General features: G+C 44.3%; 2 protein-coding genes and 1 long non-coding RNA gene across 4 annotated transcripts in view; all 3 read left to right on the top strand.

Moving 5' to 3' along the window:
* The window catches only part of slc18a1 (solute carrier family 18 member A1), a gene marked incomplete at its 5' end in the record, with an annotated part of 21,792 nt that extends 21,515 nt beyond the window's left edge, over window positions 1-277 (top strand). Inside the window, one exon of the mRNA XM_080432623.1 lies at window positions 1-277. This exon is cut by the window's left edge and continues 168 nt beyond it.
* Window positions 1-12,500, top strand: part of LOC308089548 — a 204,518-nt gene that overhangs the window by 40,526 nt on the left and 151,492 nt on the right. The window lies entirely within an intron of this gene.
* Window positions 4,208-12,500, top strand: part of tti2 (TELO2 interacting protein 2) — an 18,764-nt gene continuing 10,471 nt past the window's right edge. Inside the window, exons 1-4 of one of the 2 annotated variants that reach the window (XM_080433161.1) lie at window positions 4,208-4,278; window positions 5,422-5,651; window positions 6,432-6,727; window positions 7,551-7,717. In XM_080433161.1, coding sequence (XP_080289287.1) covers window positions 5,429-5,651; window positions 6,432-6,727; window positions 7,551-7,717 — 686 coding nt within the window. In that variant the 5' untranslated portion in view covers window positions 4,208-4,278; window positions 5,422-5,428. Of the gene's footprint in view, window positions 4,279-5,421; window positions 5,658-6,431; window positions 6,728-7,550; window positions 7,718-12,500 lie in introns of both variants that reach the window. The other variant, XM_080433160.1, reaches the window with a different exon arrangement.

Here is a 12,500-nt window from a genome sequence, read left to right as displayed (position 1 = left end):
CGCGCTGTTCATTACACCCAAACTCATCCTCTTGTTGACGACAGACCTCCGTTCTCATTAAAGCTCGTGGAGGGTCTGCCAGAATTTACATGCAATGTTAAGCACTTGAACCCTAGCGCCTCTATACCCGGGGCGACAAGCTCACAACGCGTCATAACGCGATCTTGTATTTCGGCTACTGTCGGCAAAGATATTTGGTGTAGAGGGAAAAAGGGAAGGGGCCTTGTATAGACCCCTGTGGGACTCCGGTCAATGAAGTATATAGGGTTTAAGTTGTTAAACACTGGTTAACTATTATCCTTGTTATATAGGGCAAAGTTCTCTGTTTTACTTGCAAGATGTAGCCTGCAGTGTAATCCTGCAGAATGTGATTCTGTAAGTAGTAAAATGCAAATGTGATTTATTGTGATGGTTTTCCTTTAATAAATGAACACTTGAAGAATTGTATGAGCATGTTACATTGTTTTACTCATGTAATGTTTAAGATAGCAAACAAACTCAACTCCAAATAATCGGCTCCAAAAATATGCTGAAATAATGAAAATACAATCTAAAAAACAAGCCTAAATAGTAATATTGCTCTACATGTTTTAGCTCAAAGCCTACGCACATAGAGCAACAATGAGAGCTTGTAGATCTGCTATTTTCACAATATTTATCTGGTGAACCGAGTCAAACGAGATTGAATGCCTCAACTCCTACATTCCAAGTCCGCTGTTTTTGGTCAAGCCACACTGTCGTACAACGGTGTATAAAATGAGGATCTTTAACTTCGGTTGAAGGGCCCTGCTCATCACAGTCACTTTGTGTTACACCAACCAATCAGGTTGAAGGAGAGGCCAGCAGAGTGGTCCTGCGTGTCCAACAACTACTGTAACCGATACCTGACTAAACGTCAAACTTGTAATTAAATCTTTTAAATTAAAATAAGAAGCTAATACCAATTGCGCATATGTCATTCCCATGTAAAACTATTTTGGGGGAAGAGTTTGTTTTGTTTTAGTCAGCGTCTTTACACCAAATGCATGACCTTTTAAAATCATGTGAGAACAAGCTGGAGCGCTGACACAGCGAGACCTTGAGGCGTGTGGCACGCCCGAGTAAGCCACTAGGTGAACGAGTGCCCACGCTGGGCAGCCAGTGGCCTATAGCACATCGACAAGCGTGGCGTCCGAGTTGACAAAGCCGAGGTGGACAAAATATCACGTGAACCAAAACGAGCACTCCTTCACATTGTCAATCACATTGGTGATTGGGCCGTGTTTTTTGTGATTTTGGCTTAGGAATGGCACACATGTCATACAACTCTTTATTTTGTCTATGTCACAAGACACAGAAAGTGAAAAGAACAAGACAACAACAAAAATAACTTACAGAGAAACAAAAGAGGTTATCATGGGACATTCAATATATCAATAACAAAAGATTTAAGGTACAGGAAAAGATTGCATATACAATCAGTCTTTGTCCATGTTTATGCAGCTTACAACCCAAACTCCACAACTTGGCCCTGAACATTCCAAATGTCCAACGTTCTGTGCCTGCCATCCTCATTCAATATCACCACCTGTATATTTCCTGTCTGTTTCTATTAAAGTCTGTGTTAAGCCTGAAGGCGGCTCTCTCATCTGCCCTGTTTGTCTGATGTGTGATAGTAGATTTACACACGACCAACACAGAGATTACTCGTAAAGCCGTGTGATCCAGGTTGAGTTTAATGGGATTATTGTTGATGCTCTTACGGTAAAGATGACATCGTTCTTACAGTTAAGAAGACATCAGAGGCAATACAAGGCAAGGCAAGCCTATTTGTGTAGAACATTTCAACAACAAGGCAAATCAAAGTGAAACACATTTTGAAAGAACATTTGAATACAACGGTTCATAGGTTTGGCGGGATTTGTAGTGCACCCCCCCCCATCCAGTTATTACACTGGCCCGGGGCACGGTTTGAAGAAAGAGAAAGGAAAGAGACAAGAGAAAAACATAGGACAAGACAAAGAAGACTAGACTAGGACAACAACAACCCAGTCACACAAGTAAAAAATGTGAGTACTTTTTCCACCACCGACACGCACACGCACGCACGCACGCACGCACGCACGCACGCACGCACGCACGCACGCACGCACGCACGCACGCACGCACGCACACACACACACACACACACACACACACACACACACACACACACACACACACACACACACACACACACACACACACACACACACACAAAACAACAAGTGAACCTAGGAGTACTCTACTGTGAAAAGATGGGTCTTAAGCATGTTTATAAATGTCCCAAGGGGTGGGGGATAAAAAATAGCTTTTAAAAAGTGAATAGAATAGAAATGTAATTACTGTGCAACACAAGATGCAATTCAATGCGAGGGTGTGGACTAACACCAACTCGGGAGTCGGGACGCCTGAATCGCCACCCTCCACTGCACAACACAAGAAATTTATAAAAAAGAACCAATAAAAAACAAAACATAAAAAGGCATCAGTAAACAGAACAGTCGTTGGCTTTGATTTAAAGAACCCGGTTTCTGGGACTTTGATATGTGGTGCATAAAATGAATGAATGAATGAATGATTGAATGAAAGTCAATCGAATACTAATGTGTCTGTGAGTGCTCTGGGTGTTCAAGTTAACAGGAAGGAAGTACAGTACTATCTGATGTTTAATTTCCTGTTTGGCCTCGATGACGGACTGGGGGGGGGGGGGGTGGAAGGACAGGTGGTGAAATGAAGAGAGGGGGTTGAAAGTGTGAATGGATGGAGGGATGGAAAGATAAATAATAGGCAGCTGTAGTTTATTCCTGCAGAACCAATGGGAGAGCAGGAAGGAGGTATAGAGAGAGGAGCCGATAACATTTTCTTTTCTTCTGGATTCTTTGGATCATGCCGCAACTCCCCTTATAGGCCCTGCCTATCTGTGCCTGACTACATTTTCTGCCATTCAGCATTTTATTCAAAACACTCCAAATCTCACACAAATCGGTATACACATTATCTCTGGAGTCATCTGATCAAGATGTATCAGTCACAAATGTAATATTTCATTCCCATTGGCTAGGATTTACTTAAAAAAATGTGCAGGGCCTGGGTAGCCAACCCGGATTGAAAGAAATGGAAGCGGGTGCTGGTCATCTTTCATGTTGGAAGAGAAGAGGGCTTGGGGAGGACAATCCACATGGCATTGTTTACACACACATTTGTCATCAAAGGATGACAGTGGAAATAAGCTTTTGAGATTTTTTTGTTGGTGTTTTAAAGTTTTGACAGATATGTACAAATACAAGTATTTACATGCATTTTTGTTAATAAATACTTCAATCAATCAATACAAAGATACTTGTGATGATAATAAAAGTATGTGTTATCAATCATATTGTCTTTTTATTTCATACTCAGGATTTTATATTGTGTTCATATCATCACTTAGACATTATGAACTTGGAAATCCCCCCCCCCCCCATTCATTGATTATATTTAATTAGTGTCATGTCTGCTCTTTCTTTTTTTTTCTCTTATTATATTTTCTGGTAATGCTGATGTCATTATTTCACCGATTCCCTTCATTTAACAACTAATCTCAGTGAGTAGTTGGTACATTAAGGGAATCGGTGTAAAATTTTGAGGCATTTTTGGTATTTCCAATTCTCAGTTATTTTACTTCTACTCCACTACATCAGAGGCAAATATTGTACTTTACTACACTACAATTATTTGAAAACTTTAGTTAGTTACTACGTGATTTTGATTATCATTATAAAACACACAACCACTTCAGCCCTATAAATAAATAGCAAATAAATAGCAGATCCACAAGCTCGCGATGCGACGCAAATGTGAGCTTGTAGATCGTCTACTTTCAAAAGATTTGTATAAATGTTATGCATTTGAAAAATGTCTTGTGAAATCAAATTAGACATTCTGCATAATGAGTACTTTCTATTTTTGGAACTATAAGTACATTTTAAAATGTTATACCAATACCTTTGTACTTTTACTAAAGTAAATTTGGAATTCCAGACCTTGACTTGTAACAGAGTATTTCTACATTGCAGTATTGATACTTTTACTTAAGTAAAACATGTGAGTACTTTTTCCACCACTGACTGGATGGTAGGAACTGTTAGTGGTGAACCATTATACTGTCGGACATATTTCGGTCCGGAACAACACATGGTCCGTCCCGCTAAGATGTCCGACTGTTGGCTGCGGCTGCACTTCTGAGTTCTGCTGTTTGTGAAGAAAACAACATCAAAGGTAAATAATAATAATAATAATAAACATGCTCGTTTTAATGTTGTGCTTTAAGCTGAACTATTAAGTTTACAGATATCCGTAAGAAGCTGGGAGATCATCACTAACCATTGTTAGCCATGCCCATGGTTCACATGACGCTCGTCTGTCACAAGCGTCATGGCGGAACATAAACCTGGTTTTGGCTTTTTCCTCCATTTACAACCGGTACATCTACATAAACGTTCAGATTTCAAATATAAAGTGCTGACCCCACGGCCATGGATGTAACACGTTGAAACGGGTGGGTCTAACTACCCGTATCTTCCGTTTTGTTCAATAAAAAGCATTTTAAGTCCGATCGGCGGACATTTTCTCATAGCGTTATAATGTATCAGATTGCAATACACCTCCCAACTGATAGGGTCGCGCTTTTGAAAGCATATGGAGAAAATTCGAAGAAAATGGCCACTGATCGAATTAAAATGCTTTTTATTGAAGAATACGGAAGAAACGGGTCCTTAGACCCACCCGTTTCAACTTGTTACATTTATGGCCGTGGGGTCAGCACTTTATATTTGAAATCTGAATGTTTATGTAGATGTACGGGTTGTAAATGGATTAAGTGCCAAAACCATTTCGAAGTTCCGCCATGACTGTCATGATATGGCAGTCATGTTTCAGGGCTATAACCATTGTATGCAGCAATGTGATTCAATGCAATCCACTGTTAATAAACAAATACATTATAACCTAATTGACTGGTTTATTGACAAATTATGTTTTAAAACCTCGTAGACCAGCTTATTACAAACTTTACGTACGTCCTTTTAGGAGGACCAAACTACAATCCTAAAATCCTCAGTGTTGATCATTATAATAAGTAACAAGTTCCCAGGACTGTTTTTGTGTTATCCTTTTAGCCTTAATGTCTTACTGTACCACGTGCTGTTTACATTTATGACTAATAAAGTATTCAATCAATCAGCTCTGGTCCATAGTGTAACTCATCTCTCTGTGTCTGTCTCCATCTCTCCGTCGCTCTGTCTTTCTCCATCTCTCCGTCTCTGTCTCTCTCCATCTCTCCGTCTCTCTCTGTCTGTCTCCATCTCTCCGACTCTCTCTCTCTCTGTCTCTCTCTCTGTCCCTGTCTCTCTCTCTCTCCAGCCTCTGAATGGACCTGTCATCTCTCCTCTCCTCCCTCCCCTCTGATTCCCCTGACGGTCCACATCGTGGTCTTCCAATCACAGAGGTCCTCGCCCTTCTCCAGGAGAGGCTGCTGATTGGTGCAGCAGAGAAGAACCCCTCCCACCCCGACGCCGCCATCGGCCTCGTGGAGCAGCTGTTCAGAACGGGTGATCCTCATTGGCTGTTCACTCTCGATTCCACCAATCAAGGTGATGGTACGCCTTTCACAATTATTTCGTAATCGCCTGAACCCAATTATTTGAGAATAATCGCAATGGCTTTGTATAAGCATCATAATTGGCTTTGTATAATCATCATCGTTTCCATGTTGGAAAAATCTTAAATCATACATGTTCAAACATTTTCAAAAATAGCAGAAATAGCCGATCAACAAGCAACATTTTTTAATACATTTTGAAAGTATGAAATTATTCAATATAGGCCATAATGTATTATCTATTTTGATTATTGGTACTACTGATTAATTGTCAGTCATTTCTATGTACATATAAAGGTAGGGTAAGTACTATACTCATTGCTTTTGACAAGAGTGTCTGTTCAGTAACAGGAGTCTCCTTGTCTCTCCAGCTCAGAAAATGCCTTTTCAGGTCGTGATACCAATTTTGTCCAATCAGAATGGAGAACTCAGTCAGGATACAGATCAAACAAGTGAAATTGGAAGTGATGACACAAAGAAATGAGCTGAGAAAATTGGAACTGGAACACTATAAAAATGAAGCTGATAAACGGGTACTCTCTCCTGATTGGCTGAAATTTTGTCCTCTACCCCTGAAAATGAATTTTCTGTGTATTAAAGAGCTTTAGAGACGTGGAGACTCCTGTTACTGAACACACGCTCTATAGCAATGATTACTATCACAATATAGAGCTTTAACCTTTTAACCAAAAATGTTTTGTTCAAACCAAAAACATGTCACCTACCTTACCTTTAATCGTCCACTAAAATGTCATGCTTGTTGGCCTACTAGGTGAGGGACTACTAGGTGAGGGCCAGCAGCAGCAGCAGAGAGCCTACGTAGGTCTGGTCCAAAGTGTGACAGCCCGCGCCGCTCTGCCTCTCTGTGAGACGGACAGCGGCTCTCTGCCCGCCGGCTGCTACGAGCCCGTCCCTAGCAGGGCTCTGGCCGTCTGCTCCGCACTGACTGCCCTGCTGGACGCCCTGGGAGGGTGGCTGCCTTCCCTGGAGACGGGTGAAGGAGAAGGCGTCTCGTTACTCCATGCCGTGGCCCCGCTCTGCTGCGTGTTCGCTGTCACCCACTTCCAGGTAAAGTCACAGCAGCGGTCTGTGTGCCATTCATTCACTCAGTGTAACTCAAGTGGTTCCCAAACAGTGGTGTAAAGTAACTAGGTGCATTTACTCAAGTACTGTACTTAAGTAAACTTTTGAGGTACTTTTACGTTACTGGAGTGTTTCCAATTGTCTACTATTACTTCTACTCCACTACATCTCAGAGGCAAATATTGTACTTTTACTCCACTACAATTATTTTAAAACTTTAGTTACTTTGCAGATATAAATGATTACGTTAAAAAACATACATTAACTACTTTATCCCTATTCTGTACATAGGCTATTTGAAAATAGCAGATCTACAAGCTCACAACGCGTCGCGATGCGACATGTTGTGAGCTTGTAGATCGGCTATTTTCAAACATTTTAGTACTTTTACTTGTGGTACTTTAAGTATATTTTAATACCAATACAATACTTTTGTACTTTTACTCAAGTAACATTTTGAATTCCGGACTTTTACTTGTAACAGAGTACTTCTACATTGCAGTATTGATACTTTTACTTAATAAAACATTTGAGTACTTTTTCCACCACTGGTCCCAAACTAGTGAAAATAGCAGATCTACAAGCTCACAACGCACAACAAAAAAATAAGAGGATTTTTACTGGCGACCCATAAAAAATGGTCTATGACCCAAAAATGGGTCCCATGTCTGACCCACTGTTTTGGGAAATACTGGTGTAACAGATATAATGAAAATACAATGACAAGAAAATCCTCCACAGTGAATTATGATAAAAGATCCCTCTCAAACACATGCTGTACACATTATCACTTCCTCCCTACTTCCAGGTGCAGCCGTGGTCCAGCCCCGTCTCCAGAGAGGCGGCCTCCAAGCTGATGGGGGCGCTGCTCAGAGCCGGGGGATGGCGGGACGCCCCCCATCTCCTCGTAGGGGAGAGAGAGAGCGGAGGAATCGTAGGAGGAATCCTGGATGTTCTCCAACCGGAACTGACCAAGTAAGTTTATTGATGAATGGTTCAGTAATGCATGGGTCAGGGTTTTTTTTTTAGTACCCGTCCGCCACTCACCCGACCCCATTATGAGAACTAATCTGCACCAGCCAACCCACAAAAATATGGGTTGGCTATTCAAAAATAGCAGATGTACAAGCTTGTACGAGCTTGTACATCTGCTATTTTTGAACATTTAAAAGAAATCTTAAAAGAAAGATTTTTGATTTTTTTAAACACAAATCTTCTCTTCTGGGGGTCCCCTGGCACAAAACATTTTCAGATGGGGGTCCGTGACCTAATGCATATCATTTTGGGGGGTCTTTGGCACGAAAAACGTTGAGAACTACCGATTTAGAAAGCATTTGTAGAATCGGTCTCAGGTCTTAATGGGTTAAAGTAGCACAAGTCTAGCCTGGTAAACCCTCCCTCCGGAAATCTCATTTCCATTTGATTCCAGGAGTGAGTCTGGCATGATCGCCCATTCTGCAATATTGGCTGTGGGCTGGAGTTGGGAGGGAGTAATACCGTTGACTGACAACCCCTTCAGCCAATGATCGTTGTTCCCCTACTCTACTGGAAGCGCCATGAAGGACGGCCGCATTCGTACGCGCTCCGTAACATCGCAACGTTTTTCCATCTTTTTAGTATTTTTTAGCCTTCTCCTTTTTCCCTACACCATCGCGTGTCTAAGGAGTTATGACAGACAAGCACTTATGGACATCAGCACAGCGATTACACACAGAATTCCGGACTTTTTTGCCGAAAACCTTCCACTCGGCTGGGAGGGGGGAGGGGTTCCCTTTGTTCCGGCTGGAACAAAAAGTTACCCGAGGCGACGGAAAAGACCGTGGCGACGAGGGACAAGAGCAGGTCTCCTCGTAAGGACAACAAAACGTGGATATAAACCTGCACTGCCTTCAATCCTGCTAGCGAACGTTAGATCTCTGTGTGAATCAAGAACAGTGACCACTATGGACGACTTACTGGCGCGCGTTAAATACAACGCCGAGACGAGGAGCACTTGTATTGTTGTGCTAACAGAGACGTGGCTAACGGAGTTAGCATCTGATTCTTCCATCACTCCTCCTGGCTTCACCGCGTATAGGAAGGACAGAGACCCTGTACTGAGCGGTAAGCAACGTGGGGGGGGAGTTTGTGCCTTGATCAACAACAACTGGTGCAAAGATGTTAAAATCCTAGATAGTCACTGCTCACCAGACCTTGAACTTTTAATCATAGCCTGCCGTCCTTTCTACCTACCACGCGACTTCAGCATTGTGATTGTAGCCGTTGTTTACATTCATCCTGGAGCTAATAAGGACACAGCTATGAGGGAATTACACCAGGCGATCAGTGCACAAGAAAATCGCCACCCGGACTGCGCAGTCATCTGCCTAGGCGACTTCAACCGGACAGACTTAAAAAAGGTCTTTCCCAAATTCCACCAGCATGTCGCCTGCAGTACCCGTGGTGACAATATTCTTGACCACTGCTACACGCCCTTCAAGGATGGATACAAACGCCCACCGCTAGGAAGCTCTGACCACGACGCCATCCAGCTGCTACCTGCCTACAAACAGAGGCTAAAAAGGGAGCCGGTCGTTGAGAAGGAAATCCGAATCTGGTCTGAGGACACAGACGCTATGCTACAATCCTGCTTCTACCAGACTGACTGGGGGATGTGTAAGAACGCCGCTGGGAATAACATCAACGAACTCTCAGACTCAGTCACTGGCTTTATCAGTAAGTGCATAGATGACATAGTCCCAAAAAAGACAGTTCGGATCTATCCCAATCAGAAACCATGGATGGACAGCGGAGTACGTGCACATCTGCATGAACGGGATGCTGGTTTCAAATCTGGCGACGTGGAAACGCGCAACACGACGCGCGCGGCCCTAAACAGCGCCATCAGGAAGGCGAAAAAGGCCTACACAAAAAAGATGCAAGACAAACTCAGCAATGGCGACATCAGGAGCACATGGCAGGCGGTACACACCTTGACAGACTGCAAAACAAGAACCAGAAGCGAGGTGAACCCGCCTGCCTGCCTCCCCAACGAACTGAACACTTTCTACGGCCGGTTTGAGATCAGCTCCAACCGCGGCAGCCAAGCGGGGCCATCAGCAGCACCAGCAGAGGTGAACCCTCTAACCATCTCGGAGAGAGAAGTGCGTACAGCCTTCACACGGGTCAACATCCACAAGGCAGCCGGACCTGATGGGATTCCAGGCCGGGTCCTTAAGACATGTGCAGACCAGCTGGCGGGTGTCTTCGCTGACATCTTTAACCTCTCCCTCTCCCTGGCTGTGGTCCCTGCAGGGTTCAAAATGTCAACCATTGTGCCCATTCCCAAAAAGGCCAAAGTGACATGCCTGAACGACTGGAGACCTGTTGCTCTCACCCCGATCGTCAGCAAGTGTTTCGAGAAACTGGTGAGGGAATACATCAGCTCCACGCTACCTGCCTCGCTGGATCCGTGGCAGTATGCATACCGCAAAAACAGATCCACCGACGACGCTATTGCCATGGCTCTCCACACCGTCCTCTCGCACATGGACAACAAGCTGCTGAAGGACAAATATGTACGTATGCTGTTCGTGGACTACAGCTCAGCATTCAACACCATTGTCCCAGCAATACTTGACAAAAAGCTCAGAGACCTAGGGCTACACCCAAGCATGTGCGACTGGATACAGGACTTCTTGTCCAACCGACATCAGGTGGTGAGAATGGGCAGCATCACATCCGACCCCCTGACCCTCAACACCGGAGCACCCCAGGGATGCGTGCTGAGCCCTCTCCTCTACTCCCTGTACACGTATGACTGCATAGCCACACATGTCTCCAACACCATCATAAAGTACGCGGACGACACGACAGTGATAGGCCGAATCGTCAACAACGACGAGTCTGACTACAGAGAGGAGATCAAATCACTAGCACGCTGGTGCCGAGAGAACAACCTCTCTCTTAACGTCGACAAGACCAAAGAACTGATCGTGGACTTCAGGAGGCCGCGGAGAGACCATGCGCCCATCCTCATCGACGGTGCTGCAGTGGAAAGGGTCAGCGAGTTCAAGTTCCTCGGAGTACACATCGAGGAGGACCTCAAATGGGAGACGCACTCCACACACGTGAGGAAAAAGGCTCAGCAGCGACTGTACTGGCTCCGCCGCCTGAAGAAGCTCGGAGTAGGACGTCGCATCCTCAGGCTGTACTACAACAGTTCTGTCGAAGGCATCCTAACAGGCTGTGTCACGGCCTGGTACGGGAACTGCACTGCCCGAGAAAAGATCAGCCTACAACGAGTAGTGCGATCGGCAGAGCGGATAATGGGAATCGAGCTCCCAGCGCTCCAGGATCTGTACAAAAAGCGGTGCGTGGTCAAAGCCAAGCGCATCATCAAGGACAAGCACCACCCAAGTCACAGACTGTTCAACCCCCTACAACGACCGCGACCGGGCAAGGGGCTCTACCGCAGTATCAAGAGTTCCACCACCAGGTATTGGTGTAGTTTCAATCCGGCTGCTGTCAGAATGCTGAATGGGGCATAAGCCTGAATGAGGCATAGGCCTTGTTCAGCAGCCTGACAACAGGCAGCGCAGACTTTTTCTGGCTCTTCCTGAACACACCTGTGGATTATACCAGGGACAATGACTTGGACTTTAGCCCCCCCTCGGACACACCTGTGGACTACACCAGGTACAAATGACTTTTTGTTGCACTCCCTCATGGAGCTACCTGCGGATTATACTAGGGTCGGTCCACTCTAGGTGGACACGCACTGACCTTTTGCACCTTAATCCCTTGTATAACGCACTGACTTTTTTTGGTCTTTTTTATTGTGCTCCTTTTCCTCTAAGCACCTTAACGTCCATTGTCTATCATGCACAGTATAAGTATAACATGCACAGTATACAATACATTGCTGCTATGCTCAGGCACCTTAGTTTAGTTTTTTTTAGTTTTTATTATCTCAGGTAATTTGTAAATATGTAGATAACTTGTCTGGCCTTCTGTTGCTCTCTTGTTTTGATCTCCTTCCCACTTACCCCCCACCCTCTTCTTCTCCCCCCCCTCTTCTTTCTATGGAAACTAACGTTGCGATGGGAACGATGTACAAAAAAGAATTTCACCCACTGTTTTACCTTGTAAACCTGTGATGTGACAATAAAACTGATTCTGATTCTGATTCTGATTCCCCTTCAGCCAATTGCAGTGCATTTTTACCACCTCCAGAAATAATGTGACGCAACAGGACTTTTGAGATGGCCATGCCCAAAATAGGTTGCCTTATTCGGATACATGCGTGTCACTGCCCGCCCTGCCGGTTCTCTGAAATTTTATTTTTAAATAGGCTCTGTCATGATTCATTGACCACATATATGAAGTTAAACAACAACTAAATTCTATCCAAACGATATCTTAAAAGTAAATTCCGTGCCTCAAAAAAGAAGTTTGAGAGCGTTTTAAAACCGAAAGTAAGAAGTGGAAGACATCGCACAACAACAATGGCTGCCGTTCGTGTTTTGTCGGCTGCACTCAGGCTGCACTCGGGTCCATTCGGGCTCACTCGAACTCGCCACCTGATTGGCCAACTTTTGCTGTCAATCACAGAACGATGAGCGACGAAGCTGATAGGCTCGTTTTTTTGGTAATGCGCTAGAAACGCCCATACAAGCCTTCATGCCAGACTCACTCCTGGAATCAAATGGAAATGAGATTTCCGGTGGGAGGGTTTACCAGGCTAGCACAAGTCAGGACTGACCACCGGGGAGATCTT

The sequence above is a fragment of the Gymnoscopelus braueri genome (assembly GCF_963280865.1).
Source record: "Gymnoscopelus braueri genome assembly, chromosome: 7".
In the NCBI taxonomy this organism is placed as follows: Eukaryota; Metazoa; Chordata; class Actinopteri; order Myctophiformes; family Myctophidae; genus Gymnoscopelus; species Gymnoscopelus braueri.
The sequence above is the reverse complement of the archived record's forward strand: the minus strand, read 5'-3'. Positions and strand labels throughout refer to the sequence as shown.